Genomic DNA, 17,334 nt, shown 5'->3' with positions numbered 1-17,334 from the left:
CTATCCTTTTGTGTTTCATGCACAAGTACCCCCAGGTCCCGCTGTACTGCGGCACTTTGCAATCTTTCTCCATTTAATTATTAACTTGCTCTTGATTTTTTTCTGCCAAAGTGCATGACCTCACACTTTCCAACATTATACTCCATCTGCCAAATTTTTGCCCACTCACTTAGCCCGTCTATGTCCTGCAGATTTTGTGTGTCCTCCTCACATTGCTTTTCTTCCCATCTTTGTAACGTCAGCAAACTTGGCTACGTTACACTCAGTCCCTTCTTCCAAGTCGTTAATATAGACTGTAAATAGTTGGGGTCCCAGCACTGATCCCTGCGGCATCCCACTAGTTACTGGTTGCCAACCAGAGAATGAACCATTTATCCCGACTCACTGTTCTCTGTTAGTTAGCCAACCCTCAATCCATGCTAATATATTACCCCCAACCCCATGAACTTTTATCTTGTGCAGTAACCTTTTATGTGGCATCTTGTCAAATGCCTTCTGGAAGTCTAAATACACCACATCCACTGGTTCCCCTTTATCCACTCTGTTCATTACATCCTCAAAGAACTCCAGCAAATGTGTCAAACATGACTTTCCCTTCATAAATCCATGCTGACGCTGCCTGACCTAATTTTGCTTTTCCAAATGTCCTGTTACTGCTTCTTTGATAACGGACTCCAACATTTTCCCAGCCACAGATGTTAGGCTAACTGGTCTGTAGTTTCCTGCTTTTTGTCTGCCTCCTTTTTTAAATAGGGGCGTTACATTTGCAGTTTTCCAATCTGCTGGGACCTCCCTAGAATCTAGGGATTTTGGGAAATTACAACCAATGCATCCACAATCCCTGCCGTTACTTCTCAAGACCCTAGGATGCAAGCCATCAGGTCCAGGGGATTTATCTGCCTTGAATCCCATTATCTTACCGAGTACTATCTCCTTAGTGATTGTGATTGTGTAAATTCCTCCCCCCCCTATATCCCCTTGACTATCCACAGTAGTGCAGCGGGACCTGGGTGTCCTGGTGCATGAAACACAAAAGGTTAGTGTTGTGCATGGAGAAAGAGTCAGACTGAATACCGAGTTCAAAGTAAAGTGTGACCGTAGTCTTTTATTGCAGGTCTCCAGAGTGCCTCTCCAACCTGTGAAGCCTCCTCAAATACCTGTGCTCCCAAGGGATTATGGGATCCCTTGGGACTCCAAGGGATGAGCCCTCTGGTGGCTGTACAGAGTAAATACAAGTATACATATATAACACTCCCCCCCCCCCCCCACCAAAGTCAATAGTGTAACTATTTGCAATGTGAGTCGATCTGGAGCCCTTCTTGCCCTGGTTGATCAGCTCGGTATGAAAACTGGTGTTGCTGAATCATTTGTTGGGCCCTCGCTGGGTTGCTGTGCAGCTGGCCTTGCTGGGCTGCCTGGTGTGTTGGGCCCTGCTGGGCTGCTGTGGATGATGGGTTCTGCTTTGTGGTCAACCGTGGTGCCGGTTGCCACTGGTGTGTATGTTGGGGGATCAAAAAAGGGAGGATCCAAGGTGGGTTGTTCAGGGTAGTACGTGAATCTGAGTTTGATTTGGTCCAAGTGTTTCCGGTGAATGAGTCCATTTGAAAGTTTGACCTGAAACACCCTGCTCCCCTCTTTGGCCACAATAGTGCCGGGAAGCAACTTGGGACCTTGTCCATAATTTAATACAAATACAGGATCATTGATTTCAATCTTGTGTGACACATTTGCGCTATCATGGTATGCACTTTGTTGAAGCTGCCTGCTCTCTACCTGTTAATGTAGATCAGGGTGAACTAACGAGAGCCTTCTCTTAAGTGCTCTTTTCATGAGCAGTTCAGCAGGTGGGATCCCAGTGAGTGAGTGGGGTCTCGTGCAGTAGCTAAGCACGGGATAGGTGAGTCTGCAGTGAGCCTTCAGTTACCCTCTTCGAGCCTTGCTTGATGGTTTGCACTACTCTCTCTGCCTGACCATTGGACGATGGTTTAAACGGGGCAGATGTGACATGTTTGATCCCGTTACGGGTCATGAATTCTTTGAACTCAGCACTGGTAAAACATGGCCTGTTGTCGCTCACCAGGACATCGGTAAGGCCGTGTGCAGTAAACATGGTCCGCAGGCTTTCAGTAGTGACAGCGGACGTGCTAGCCGACATTATCTCATGAACAATCCACTTGGAGTACGCGTCTACAACCACAAGGAACATTTTACCCAAGAACGGGCCTGCATAGTCGCGTGTACCCTAGACCACGGTTTGGAGGGCCAAGACCATAAACTTAGCAGCGCCTCCCTGGGTACATTGCTTAACTGCGAGCATGTATTACATCTGTGAACGCAGGACTCGAAGTCCGCATCGATGCCGGGCCACCACACGTGGGATCTGGCTATCGCTTTCATCATTACGATGCCTGGGTGGGTACTGTGGAGGTCATTGATGAAGGTGTCTCTGCCCTTCTTGGGGACCACTACTCGATTACTCCACAGAAGGTAGTCTGCCTGTATAGACATTTCATCTTTGCGCCGACGGAACGGCTTTATCTCTTCCTGCATTTCCACTGGGACACTGGACCAGCTCCCGTGAAGCACACAGCTTTTGACTACAGATAATAAGGGGTCCTGGCTTGTCCAGGTTTTGATCTGCCGGGCAGTGACTGATGATTGCTCACTCTCAAATGCTTTCATAACCATGGCTAGATCTGCGGGCTGCGCCATTTCCACCCCTGTGGTGAGCAATGGCAGCCTACTGGAGAGCATTGGCGCAGTTTTCTGTGCCTGGCCTGTGGCGGATGGCTAGTTGTATGCGGACAATGTGAGTGCCCATCACTGAATGCGGGCCGATGCGTTGGTATTTATCCCTTTACTCTCGGAGAACAGGGATAGAAGTGGCTTATGGTCAGTTTCCAATTCGAATTTTAGCCCAAACAGGTATTGATGCATTTTCTTTACCCCATAGACACATGCTAATGCTTCTTTCTCAATCATGCTGTAGGCTCTCTCAGCCTTAGACAGACTCCTGGATGCATAAGCAACCGGTTGAAGTTTCCCAAATTCATTATCTTGTTGCAAATACACACCCGACGCCCTATGACGATGCATCACATGCTGGTACCAAACACTTACATGGATCATACAACACAAGCAATTTGTTTGAGCATAACAATTTTCTCGCTTTTACAAAGGCATTTTCTTGGCTTTTGCCCCAAACCCATTCGTCCCCTTTTCGTAGTAAGACATGCAGTGGTTCTAACAGTGTGCTGAGACCCGGTAAGAAGTTACCAAAGTAGTTCAGGAGTCCCAGAAACGACCGCAGCTCCGGCACGTTCTGTGGCCTCGGTGCGTTCTCGATTGCCTCCGTCTTCGCGTTGGTGGGCCTGATGCCGTCGGCCGCAATCCTCCTTTCCAAGAACTCCACTTCAGACGCCAGGAAAACGCACTTTGAGCGTTTTAACCTGAGCCCCACGCGGTTGAGTCGACTAAGAACCTCCTCCAGGTTCTGCAGATGCTCGACTGTGTTCCAACCTGTGACCAAGATGTGGTCCTGGAAGACCCTGATGTGCGGGACCGACTTCAGTAAGCTTTCCATGTTTCTTTGGAATATCGCTGCCGCCGATCGGATTTGAAACGGGCATGTTATTAACAAAAAGACCTTTGTGCATGTTGATGCAGGTGAGGGCCTTCGATGATTCCTCCAGTTCCTGCATCATGTAGGCTGAAGTCAGATCCAGCTTCGTGAACGTCTTTCCTCCCGCCAGCGTTGCAAAGAAGTCGTCGGCTTTTGGTAGTGGGTATTGGTCCTGCAGGGAGAAACAATTGATAGTTACTTTGTAATCGCCACAGATTCTGATGGTGCCGTCTCCCTTGAGGACCGGGTCGATAGGACTGGCCCATTCGTTGAACTTGATCGGGGAAATGATGCCCTCTCTTTGCAGCCGGTCTAGCTCGATCTCTACCCTTTGTCTCATCATGTACGGTGCTGCTCTCGCCTTGTGATGGATGGATCATGTCTTTGGAATTAGGTGGATCTGCACTTTTGCTCCTTGGAATTTCCCGATGCCTGGTACGAACTGCGAAGGAAATTTGTTGAAGACCTGGGCACACAAAGTGTCTTCAGCGGGCGATAGCACTCGGACGTTGTCCCAGTTGCAGCGTATCTTTCCCAGCCAGCTCCTGCCGAGCAGTGTGGGACCATCGCCCGGTACCACCCAGAGTGGTAGCTTGTGCACTGCCATCGTAGGAGACCTTTACGGTAGCACTGCCGATTACAGGAATCAGTTCTTTCGTGTAAGTTCTTAGTTTCGTGCGAACTGGAGTTGAGGCCTTGTTGCACCACAACCTTTCGAAAGTCTTTTTGCCCATGATGGACTGGCTCGCACCCGTGTCCAGCTCCATTGACACCGGGAGTCCATTTAGTTCAACATTCAGCATTATTGGGGGACAATTCGTGATGAATGTGTGCACCCCATGTACCTCTGCCTCCTCGATCTGAGGCTCTGGTTCGTCGTGATCCTCCGTGGATCTGTCCTCCTCTGCAACACGGTGGTCTGCAAGTTTAACAGGCTTTGCAGCTCGCCTGCACACTCGTTGGAGGTGTCCCATTGTTCCACAGCCCTTGCAAACATACTCTTTGAATCGGCATCAATGGAAACGATGATCATCCCCGCAGCGCCAACGAGGTGTTAATGGCCTTGCATTCATCACACTTGATGATGGACTCAGACATCTGCGGACATGTAGCTGCAGGTATGTGTGACCTGTCCTGTACGTTATGATTCGAAAACAACATCACTTTGTTCACAGTACTTGTAGCAGCACTTGTGTGCTGAGAGATTTGCTTCGTATTGTCACTGGTGGCAATGAACGCCTGGGCTATCGCTATGGCCTTACTCAAGGTTAGGGTCTCAACAGTCAAAAGTTTGCGAAGTATGGTTTCGTGGCCAATGCCAAGAAAGAAAAAGTCTCTGAGCATGTGCTCCAAATGTCCTTCAAATGCGCAATGTCCTGCAAAGCGTCTTAGCTCGGCGACATAGCGCGCCACTTCCTGTTCTTCAGATCTTTTGTCGGTGTAGAACCGGTACCTCGCCATCAGAACGCTTTCCTTCGGGTTCAAATACTCTCGGACCAGTGTGCACAAATCGTCATACGATTTCTCTGTGGGTTTCGCTGGAGTGAGCAGATTCTTCATGAGGCCATACGTTGGTGCCCCACAGATGGTGAGGAGGATCGCCCTTCGTTTGGCAGCGCTCTCATCCCCATCTAGCTCGTTGGCCACGAAGTATTGGTCGAGTCGCTCCACAAAGGTTTCCCAATCATCTCCCTCCGAGAATTTCTCCAGGATGCCCACTGTTCTCTGCATCTTTGGGTTCGCTATCTGTATCTCGTCGGCAGTTGTTGTGTATGGAGAAAGAGTCAGACTGAACATTGTGAGCTTAAAGTAAAGTGTGACCTTAAGTCTTTTATTGCAGGTCTCCAGAGTACCTCTCCAACCTGTGAAGCCTCCTTAAATACCTGTGCTTCCAAGGGATTATGGGATCCCTTGGGACTCCAGGGGATGAGCCCTGTGGTGGCTGCACAGAATAAATACAAGTAATAACAGTTAGTATGCAGGTACAGCAAGTGATCAGGAAGGCCAATGGAATCCTGGCCTTTATTGCAAAAGGGATGGAGTGTAAAAGCAGGGAAGTCTTGCTACAGTTATACAGGGTATTGGTGAGGCCACACCTAGAACACTGCGTGCAGTTTTGGTTTCCATATTTAAGAAAGGATATACTTGCTTTGGAGGCAGTTCAGAGAAGGTTCACTCGGTTGATTCTGGAGATGAGGTTGTTGACTTATGAGGAAAGGTTGAGTAGGTTGGGCATCTACTCATTGGAATGCGAAAGAATGAAAGGTGATCTTATCGAAACGTATAAGATTATGACGGGGTGTGACAAGGTGGATGCAGAGAGGATGTTTCCACTGATAGCGGAGGCTGGAACTCGGGGGCATAATCTTAGAATAAGGGGCGGCCCATTTAAAACTGAGATGAGGAAGAATTTCTTCTCTCAGAAGATTGTAAATCTGAGAAATTCGCTGCCTCAGAGTTGTGGAAGCTGGATCATTGAATAAATTTAAGACAGAGGTAGAGAGTTTCTTAACCGCTAAGGAAATAAGTGGTTATGGGGAGCGGGCAGGGAAGTGAATCCGAGTCCATGATCGTATGTATGTTCTTATGTTCTTATAATTTAAATGGAGAAAAATTGCCAAGTGTTGCAGTACAGAGGGACCTGGCGGTCTTTGTGCATGAAACACAAAAAGTGAGTATGCAGGTACAGCAAGTAATCAGGAAGGCAAATGGAATATTGACCTTTATTGCAAGGGGGATAGAGTATAAATGCAGAGAAGTCCTGCTACAACTGTCAGGGTATTGGTGAGGCTACAGTTTTGGTCTCCGTATTTAAGGAAGGATATACTTGCATTGGAGGCTGTTCAGAGAAGGTTCACTAGGTTGATTCCGGAGACGATGGGGTTGACTTATGAAGATAGGTTGAGTAGTTTGGGCCGATACTCATGAGTTCAGAAGAATGAGAGATGATCTTATCGAAACATACAAGATAATGAGGGGGCTCAACAAGGTGGATGCAGAGAGGATATTTTCACTCATAAGGGAAACTAAAACTAGGGGACATAGTCTCAGAATAAGGATCCACCCAGTTAAAACTGAGATGAGGAGAAATGTATTTTCTCAGAGGGTTGTAAATCTATGGAATTCTCTGCCCCAAAGAGCTGTGGAGGCTGGGTCATTGAATATATTTAAGGCGGAGATAGACAGATTTTTGAGCGATAAGGGAATTAAAGGTTATGGGGAGCGGGGAGGGAAGTGGAGCTGAGTCCATGATCAGATCAGCCATGATCTTATTAAATGGCAGAGCAGGCTCGAGGGGCCAAATGGCCTACTCCTACTCCTATTTCTTATGTTCTTAAAGTTTAAGTTTCGTCAGGATTATGCAAATTAAGGTTGTATTCCTAGAATTTAGAAGGTTAAAGGGTGATTTGATCAAAGTTATCAAGATATTAAAGGGAACTGATAAGGTAAATAGAGAAAATATTTCTGCTGTTTGGGGATTCTAGGATTAGGGGACATGGTCTAAAAATGAGAGCCCATCCTTTCAGGAGTGAAATTAGGCAACACTTCTACACACAAAGGGTGGTAGAAGTTTGGAACTCTCATCCGCAAACAGAAATTAATGCTAGATCAATTGTTAATTTTAAATCTGAGATTAATAGATTTTTGTTAACCAGAGATATTAAGGGATATGGGCCAAAGGCAGGTATATGGAGTTAGGTTGCAAATCAGCCATGATTTCACTGTATGGTGGAACAGGCTCGAGGGGCTAAATAGCCTACTCCTGTTCTTATGTTCCTAACACTGTGTTTTTCATTCTAAATAAACATACAGTATCAGTTTCAAAACTCCCAAATCTTGATGCCTATTAGTCCAATATTGATGGGTGAACTACTGTTGTGGTCATTTTAATAGTTGAAATTTCAAGAACAATATTACATGATCTTATGTTGAAAATACATTACACATATGGAATATAAAGTAGTCACTTAGGGTTTAAAAAAAAATCTCAAGCATTACAATGCAAACTGAATGCAAAGTGTTCCCTGATAGTCTAGTGGTTAGGATTTTGTGAACACATGTAATTATATTGTTAACATTGGACTTTATGGTCGAGCAACCTTGCAGCCCCCACAAGCTCAATATAGACAACCAGCAAAAAAATGCACCCATTTTCCACTTCCCATCTCCATAGCAACAAGCACACACCAAGTGCCATGTAAGTACATTACATTACTATTACTGTGTTATTATATCACATCACTTGCAAGAATGTGTTGCAATGAACAATATTTGCATTATTTTGCTAATATTTTAAATCATTTACCTAAAACCTGGGGTATAAATGAGATCCGTGATAGGATTTAGTTGATTACCAAGTAATAAATTTCAGAGAATTTGGCCAACACACAATGTGCAACTTTCTGATCTGCCTTCTAAGCATTTAAAAAAAAACGTCACATTCTCAGTTCAGAAAAAGAATGTCACAAAATGTTTAATGTTATGCTTTTCACTTTGAATAAAAACATAGTGCGAGCTTGAAAATGTATGCATGCAAAAACTCACAAATCCTGATGAATTCATTAGCCCAATATTGATGGATGAATGACTGTGTTTTAACCATTTTAAAATGACAACTATCACATTACATGCTCTAATAGTGAAAATATGCCACACATATGGACACTCAAAGTACAACTGTTCAAAAAGGTGACTAGTTAGGTACTGTACCTTGGGAAAACTGGGTTAAGGCATGTTTTTGATTAGCTTAATTTCAGGCTGTAAAATACACTGCAGTGTACTCTACTTTGAATTAATGCACAAACTATTAAATATTTTAAGACTGCATATATATTATAATAAAGATTAGGAAGCAACAATAGGTTATAGTGGTTTTAATTAATCTTTATGTATAAGAGAACATTAGATGGTGATTTTGTAATTATATAACTCATCAAGTTCTAAAACTCTGAACAAGTGGCATCACACTTCTAATGGCAATACTTCAGTACAATTATGCGTCTGAAGCAAATTCATGAAAACATTTTTTTTTCTTGCCATGAAACAATTTTTGAATTACCACCAAAGAACGTCACTTACCTACACAATTATCACAAAGGCTACAGTGAGAGGCACGTGGTGGCCGGAAGATCTTACAGGTAAAGCAGTACTTTAACTTGACCGTCTGCCCGTTAATTATCACCTCTTTTGTTCTGGGGGGAGGTCGATAACCACCTCCTGAACTTGAACCATTCGCAATATCTAAAAAAAGAGAAAAGCAAAGCAAAGGTTGAAAACCTATAGAATTATGTAATTACTTTACTGGAACCAGTTGGTGCATGTTAAATTAATTTAAAATACAACATGACACTCCTTTGAAAGTAAAGGCAAACAGCTATTGATAAACTATCACAAGTTGCTTCAGCCTCAACTTTTAACACTGACACAGGATGCTGAACTTTTTCATCCAAACCAAAACCAGAAAGTGAGTACTGTGCTATTTAAGCAGAATGTCTTATCTTGCAACAGTTTACAGTGTGGTTTTGGCTGACCACTATAAGATGCAGCAGCAGTAGACTTTCAAGCAGGATTGCATTCAATTGACAAGCTGTACCAGATTTCAGTCAAATCACAAAATGGTGCGCTTTGCATGGCAAGCTCTGTGCTATGGAAGTTGAACTGCGAGCAAATCATACATAATGTTGTCGAAGCCCAGTCTGTCTAGCATTTTTCTTATTCATTCCGGGATGTGGGCGTTGCGGGAAAGGCCAGCATTTATTGCCCATCTCCAAACTACATTCGTGGCAACAGAAAGCTCAGTGATAAGTAAGGTTGCTAACTCTAAGAAATTCCTGGAAGTTGGACCATGTTCCGACCATGTCATCTTACCACGTAGATAGTGTAGGACGGCAGTCATTTTGGGAGATATTTCATAACTCTCAACATAAATATATTCCAGTGAGAAGGAAAGACTTTAAGAGAAGGGAGAAACATCCGTGGCTAACTAAGGAAGTAAAGGTTGATATCAAATTGAAAACAATGGCACACAATATAGCCAAGATTAGTGGGAAGCCAGAGGATTGGGAAATTTTAAAAACCAGCAAAGGACAACTAAAAAAAAAAGAGAAGATGGATTATGAAAGTAAACTAGCAATAAATATAAAAAAAGATAGTAAGAGTTTCTACAGATATATAAAAAGGAAAAGGGTAGCTAAAGTAAACGTTGGTCTCCTACAGGATAAGATTGGGGAATTAATAATGGGGAACAGGGAAATGGCAGCGACGTTGAACAAATATTTTGTATCTTCACGGTAGAAGGCACTAAAAACATCCCAATAATAAATAATCAAGGGCTATAGGGAGGGGGGTACTTAATACAATCACTATCACTAAAGAAAAAGTACCCGGTAAAATAATGGAACGAAAAGTGGACAAGTCTCCTGAACTTGATGGCCTGCATCCAAGGGTCTTAAAAGAGGTGGCTTCAGAGATAGTGGATGCATTGGTTGCAATCTACCAAAATTCCCTGGAGTCTGGAGAGGTCCCAGCGGATTGGAAAACAGCAAATGTAATGTCCCTATTTAAAAAAGGAGGGAGACAGAAAGCAGGAAACTAGACCAGTTAGCCTAACATCTGTCGTTGGAAAAATGCTGGAGTCCATTATTAAGAAAGCAGTAGCAGGACATTTGGAACATCATAATACAGTCAAGCAGAGTCAGCATGGTTTTATGAAAGGTAAGTCATGTTTGATAAATTTGCTGGAGTGCTTTGAGGATGTAACGAACAGGGTGGATAAGGGGGAACCAGTTGATGTGGTGTATTTGGATTTCCAGAAGGCATTCGATAAGGTGTTACATAAAAGGTTACTGCACAATATAAGAGCTCATGGGGTTGGGGGTAATATATTAGCATGGATAGATGATTAGCTAACTAACAGAAAACAGAGAGTCGGGATAAATGGGTCATTTTCCGGTTGGCAAACGGTAACGAGTGGGGTGCCACAGGAATCGGTGCTGGGACCTCAACTATTTACAATCTATATTAGTGACTTGGATGAAGGGACAGAGTGTAATGTAGCCAAGTTTGCTGATGATACAAAGATGGATGGGAAAGAAAGTTGTGAGGAGGACACAAAGAATCTGCAAAGGGATATAGACAGGCTAAGTGAGTGGGCAAACATTTGGCAAATGGAGTATAATATGGGAAAGTGTGAGGTTATCCACTTTGGCAAGAAAAATGGAAACGCAAATTATAATTTAAATGGAGAAAAATTACTAAATGCTGCAGTACAGAGGGAATAGGGGGTCCTTGTGCATGAAACACAAGTTCGTATGCAGGTACAGCAAATAATCAGGAAGGCAAACTGAATGTTAGCCTTTATTGCAAGGGGGATAGAGTATAAAAGCAGAGAAGTCCTGCTACAACTGTACAGGTTATTGGTGAGACCACATCTAGAGTACTGCGTACAGTTTTGGTCTCCTTATTTAAGGAGGGATATACTTGCATTGGTGGCAGTTCAGGGAAGGTTAACTAGGTTGATTCCTGAGATGAAGGGGTTGACTTATGAAGAAAGGTTGAACAGGTTGGGCCTACACTCATTGGAGTTTAGAAGAATGAGAAGTGATCTTATTGAAACACATAAGATACTGAGAGGGCTTAACAAGGTAAATGCAGAGATGATGTTTCCACTCGTGGGAGAATCTAGAACTAGGGGGCATAGTTTAAGAATAAGGGGTCGCCCATTTAGAACGCAGATAAGGAGGAATTTCTTCTCTCAGAGGGTTGTAAATCTGTGGAATTCTCTGCCCCAGAGAGCTGTGGAGGCTGGGTCATTGAATATATTTAAAGGTGGAGATGGACAGATTTCTGAATGATAAAGGAGTGAAGTCAAGGTGTGCGGGCAAGGAAGTGGAGCTGAGCCCAAGATCAGATCAGCCAATGATCTTATTAAATGGCGGAGCAAGCTCAAGAGGCCAAATGGCCTACTTCTGCTTCTTTTTCTTATGTCCCTATTTCTGCGAGTGGTTTTGCGCCAGCAGCAGTTGTATGAAAAGTTCCAAGAACCAGGAAGGAGGTTACCCGTGAGTAGATGAAGAGGGGAAACTGAGGGCGGGGAAGAAGGGAAACCAAGGAGCTTGGGTGGGAAAGGGGGGGGAAGTGGGGAAAGAGGGGAAACCGAGGGCAGCAAGGAGGTGGGGGAACGATTTGCAGAGGGGAGATGAGAGTTGGGAGGAACGTTGATTCCACCAGTCACTAAAGGTAGCTCACTGGAATTGCACTGACAACTAATAGTAATGCCGCGATATCCTACCTGTATCATAGAATCATAGAATAATTAGGCCATTCGGCTTCGCGAGTCTGCACCGATATCTTTCGAAGAGCAATCCAGTTAGACCAACCTCTACTTTGCAGAGGCTGAACGGCACTCTCTGATACCTCCTCCTACCTCCCCTAGACCATGACCCCATTACCGAACATCAAGCCATCGCTTCCAAGACTATCATTGACCTCTTCTTTTCTCCCCAGCCGTCAACCTCATAGTTCCCCAATCCCGTACAGCCCACTTCTACCTCTTTCCCAAGATCCAAAAACAGGACTGCCCTGGCAGACCCATTGTTTCAGCCTGTTCTTGCCCCACGGAGCTGAATTCTTCCCATCTCTACTCTATTTTTCTTCCTTAGTCCAGTCTCTTCCCACCTACATTCACCACTTTAACAATTTCCTGGCCCCAACCTTTTCACAATGGACGTCCAATCCCTCAACACCTCCATCCCTCATCAAGGTGGCCTAGGGCCTTCCACTTCTTCCTTGAACAGAGGCCCAACCAGTACTCACCCACCACCACCCTTCTCCTCTGCCTGGATGAACTTGTTCTCACATTGAACAACTTCTCCTTTGACTCCACTTACTTCCTTCAAATTAAAGGTGCTGCTATGGGAACCTGCTGGGTCCTTGCCATGCCTGCCTTTTCATGGGATATGTGGAACACTCTTTGTTCCAGTCCTACTCTGGTTCACTCCCACACCTCTTCTTTCCGGTACACTGAAGGTCGTATCGGTGCCGTTTTCTACTCTTGCCCTGAATTACAAAAAATCATTCCCTTTGCTTACAATTTCCACCTTTCCCTCATCTTCACATGGTCCATCTCCGACTCTTCCTTTCCCTTCCTTGACTTCTCTGTCTCGATTTCTGGGGATAGACAAACATCCACTATAAGCGCACTGACTTCCATAGCTACCTGGACTACACATCGTCCCACCCCGTTTCCTATAAAGGACTCTATTCCATTCTCCCAGTTTCTCTGTCTCCATTGCATCTGTTCTGACGATGCCACCTTCTATACAAGTGTTTCCAATATGTCTCTCTCTTTCCTCAACGGCGGATTCCTCTCTACCGTGGTTGACACGGGCCTCGACCGTGTCTGTTCCATTTCCTGCTCTCGCCCCTTCCCCTCCCTCCCAGAGCCTTGACAGAGTTCCCCTTGTACTCTCCTTTCATCCCACCAACCTCCACATTCAACGGATCATCCTCTATCATTTCTGCCATATTCAGCGTGATCCCACCACCAAAGGCATCTTCTCCTCCCCTCCCAGAAATCCTCAATCACCCCCAACACCCCCTCCCCTCCCCACGGCACCTTCCTGTGTAAGCGCAGGAAATGCAAAACCTGCCCTTTTACCTCCTCCCTTCCCACTGTCCAGGGCCCCAAACACTTCTTCCAGGTGAAGCAGTGATTTACTTGTACTTCTTGCAATTTAGTATACTGTATTCGCTACTCACGATGCGGTCTCCTCAACATTGGGGAGACAAAACACAGATTGGGTAATCACTTTGCGGAACACCTCCGTTCAGTCCGTAAGCGTGATCCCGAGCTTCTGGTCGTCTGTCACTTTAATTTCCCGCTCCACTCCCACTCTGTCCTCAGCCTCTTACACTGTTGCAATGAAGCTCAACATAGGCTCGAGGAACAGCACCTCATCTTTCGATTAGGCACTTTACAGCCTTCTGGACTCAACATTGAGTTCAACAATTTCAGATCATAACCTCTGCCCCTATTTTTTTTAAACAGCTGTTGATGATTCTGCCATTCCCATTTACAGCTCTTCTCGACTCATCCTTTGTTTCTTTACTTGTCCCATTACCAGCTCCTTTTGCTTTGTACTATCATATCTTTTGTCATTTAACCACTCCTGCCTTCCATCCTATCACAGACCTTCCCTTTTTTTTCTCCCCTCCCCCCTTTCCCTACCCCTACACTTGCTTAAAATCGGTTACATCTCTAAGTTTTTCCAAAGGTCATCGACTTGAAATGTTAACTCTGTTTCTCTCTCCACAGCTGCTGCCTGACCTACTGAGTATTTCCAGCACTTTCTGTTTTTATTTCTTATGTTAGGAACATAGGACCCAACATTGCCCAAGCCGGTTTTTCGGCGTACTGTCCTGAAGCGCACCGACTTTGCGCGCTGGAAAGGGCGGCGGAATAAAGGGGCCCCATCCTGGCCGCTCTTCGGAGTCCCCGGAATCATGGCGTGGCTTGCAGTCTGAAGGGGGGGGGGGGATGGGGCGGGCGAGCAACACGCCAGTGTGGAAAGCACTGCCGGCACCTGCGCATGCTCAGTGAGGGCTGCGCGCATGCTCCTGCCCTCCCAGCGTGTCCTGTGGGCTGTGAACAGGACCCGATGCTCGCAGCCCCTATCCCAGGCCGAAGGGACATCCGATCTCGCCACACCCTATCCCTGGCCAAGTGGCCTCCCGCACCGGCCGGTCGAGTTCCCGGGCGAGGTCGGACTTCAGTTCTATTTTTTATTTAGTGGTTGTGTGTGCTTGAGAGTTTTGATTGGGGGGGGTGGGGGGGGGTGGTGGAAGAGGAGGAGAGTTTTGGGGTGACGGGGGGGAGGAGGAGTTGGGGGGGGGGGGTGGGGTGGGAAGAGAGAGAAAGAGTGTTTTGGGGGGGGGGGGGGGAAAGAGAAAGAGAAAGTGCTTTTTCTTCACTGCCCGCAATGTTTTTCAGAGCTGGTCACATACGTTGACCTAAGTCGATTTGGAGTAACTTTTTGCTGGCCAAAGTGGCATAAATGGCCAAAACTGGTCTAAGTGCCTGGGAACGCCCCCTTTTGAAAAAAAAAACGGACCTAAAAAAAATCGTACCGAACTGACTTACTCTGGAGCAAATGTTTTGGGGAAAATGGCATTTTTTAAAAACTTACGCCAGAAAAAACTAATGCACATCATGGCCAAAATTGGGCCCAGATGAACTGGTGCAGGCCATTCAGCCCTTCTACCCTGTTCCGCCATTCAATGAGATCGTGGCTGATCTGCGCCCTAACCCCATATACCCGCATTTGGCTCATATCCCCGAGTACTTTTGGTTAATAGTAAGATATGTTTATGTTCATTGTCTTCTCTTTAAACAGAGAGAAGCAGGAGGAGCATGCACGAAGTTTTGCCAGGATATCGGGCTTCCCCGTGGTGCAGGACGCCATTGACTGCGCACACATGGCTTTGCGGGCGCTGCATATCAATGCTGAGATGTACTGTAACCACAAAGGGTAACACTCACTAATGCGCAGTTGGTATGCGACCACATCCAGCACATCATGATGGTGAATGGCCGGTATCCTAGCAGCAGGCAGTCCGCTGTGCCAACAATCTCCCAGCCACGTTGAAACCGAGGGTGGCTGCTCGGTGATAAGGGCTATCCGCTCTACACCTGGCTCGTAACTCCCCTCCACAATCCCACCACTCATAGTTAGCAATCATATAATGACAGCCATGCTGCCATGAGGAATCTCATCGAGCAGACCTTTGGGGTGCTCAAGCTGCCTTGACTGCTCGGGAGGAGCTCTCCAATACTCATCGGAGCGGATGTCCCAATTTGTGGTGGTCTGCTGCATCCTGCGCAACTTGGTTTTCACGAGGGCACAGCCCTTGCCACCATGGTTGACGCAAGCATGTCAGGAGGAGGATGAGGAGGAGGGCAGGAGGAGGAAGCCTGTAAATCCCTGTTCCAGACATGCTGTCTGCGAGCACATCATCAAACTCCACTTCCCCTGAATGAATCCCCAGATCCCCGTTGATCAACACTTCCCCACCTTACCATTCCTGTGTCACGGAACATCACAGTGTCACAATGCTGAAATTAAAGTCACCACAAAACAAATATTCCAAACATATGATTAATTCCAATATTGTATTAAAAAGTCAACTAATCACCCATGTGCATTCCCTTAGTGTCCGTTTTTCGTGTGCCTTGCCTATTCTAGTACTCCTACGAAGTGCTACCCCAGTGGCTGCAGCACGGCTTGCAGGATGACCTCGAGCAGCTCTGGGCCTGGAAGGCCCGGCTGTAGACTGCACTACCTTGGCATAGGCGGCAGTACTCTGTGCTGACAGGCAACTGCAATGGCACTGGCGTAGTGGCAGTGGTTGAAGTATGAATGCTGTCATCCTGAGAGAGGACAGCAGGTTTGAGCTCCACGGTGCCACTGCCACCCCCGGGGCGACACCTCAGTATTCCTAGCCATCTGTTACAGGACAGATGGTTGGCCTGCTGTGACACCCTGCAAGCCCCTTTTCCACATTCGTAAACCCAGCCACGATTGCTGCAGTCCGAGCTTGCGTGGCAGCAAGTTGAACCTGCACGAGAGCAGTCTGAGTTTGCGTGGTAGCAAACTGGGCCTGCATGACAGAAGTCTGAGCTTCCACTGCAGCACTCAGACGTTAGGTCATTTTCGCTTGTGCTGCAATAGAAACTGAGACATCGCCCATCAGACGCAGCATCATGGTTGGGACCACAAATGCGCTAATGGAGTTGCCATCACTTCGATCCTAAAAATCATGATCTCCAAAGCTCTGCGCAAAGCCCCATGCAAGGTTGAAGCCGGACTCTTCCGTACTCCTCAACACTGACAAGAGGCTCTTTGGCAGGCCTGCCATTGCACCAAGCAGTTGTGTGTGCATGCACATCACCCTTCTTCTGAAGGCCGCCCCATTTAAGTCCTTATCGGAGTTCTCTGCAGCAGAACTCGTGTGCGACCGTGCCCTCCGAGGAGCTGGCACCTGTGCTACCCCATTTCTCTCTGCCCTGGCTGCAGCTCACTCGCGCCCAGTGATTCACCATGTGCAGATCCCAACACAATACTACGCTCTAAAGTTCGCACAGTGCCATTTTCTGAGCAGGTGCCTGCGAGTGTCAGATCAAGTGATGGTGTCTCTTCTTCTCTATCACTCTCCCCCACCACTTCGTCCTGCACTGGCTGGGCTGGTAGCAGTTCTTGGGTATCTGAAAGGAGAAAGGCACAAAGGTCATGTTGTGGTGAGAGGGGGAAGGGGGGGGTGCGGGGGGGAGGCAAGATGTACATGCTTACACTATCAGTAGATTGTAAGTGAAAATAGATTGTAGGATGTGGGATGTGAGAAGGATTAGGTATAAACATACGGTCATCATCAATGCTTTCAGCCTCGCCGATCACCACAGCCTCAGTGATGGCCCCTTCAATTATATCCAGAACCATCTCCTCCAGCTGAGTCAGATTCTGGAGGTCCCCACCTGTTCGCTCGCATTTGCACTGGTTATGCGTCACCTTGACCTGCAAGAGAAAGGGAAGTGTGTTAGGAATGTGGTGCAATATGCTTGGGTGATGTGCCTTTCATGGCAGGCAGTGTGTGCAAGGTGTGAGATGTAGGTGTGAGGCTTGCAACAGTGTGAGGGGGAAGTAAAACTATGATTGCGA

At 46.3% G+C, this 17,334-nt stretch overlaps 1 protein-coding gene across 4 annotated transcripts in view; it reads right to left on the bottom strand.

The window, feature by feature from the left end:
• zdhhc14 (zinc finger DHHC-type palmitoyltransferase 14) overlaps positions 1-17,334 on the bottom strand; it is a 229,902-nt gene that overhangs the window by 70,527 nt on the left and 142,041 nt on the right. For all 4 annotated transcript variants that reach the window (XM_070889689.1, XM_070889692.1, XM_070889690.1 and 1 more), the window contains one exon: positions 8,702-8,863. In XM_070889689.1, the coding sequence (XP_070745790.1) occupies positions 8,702-8,863 (162 nt within the window). The remainder of the gene's footprint in view (positions 1-8,701; positions 8,864-17,334) is intronic.

The sequence above is a fragment of the Pristiophorus japonicus genome, chromosome 9 (genome assembly GCF_044704955.1).
Source record: "Pristiophorus japonicus isolate sPriJap1 chromosome 9, sPriJap1.hap1, whole genome shotgun sequence".
In the NCBI taxonomy this organism is placed as follows: Eukaryota; Metazoa; Chordata; class Chondrichthyes; family Pristiophoridae; genus Pristiophorus; species Pristiophorus japonicus.
The sequence above is the reverse complement of the archived record's forward strand: the minus strand, read 5'-3'. Positions and strand labels throughout refer to the sequence as shown.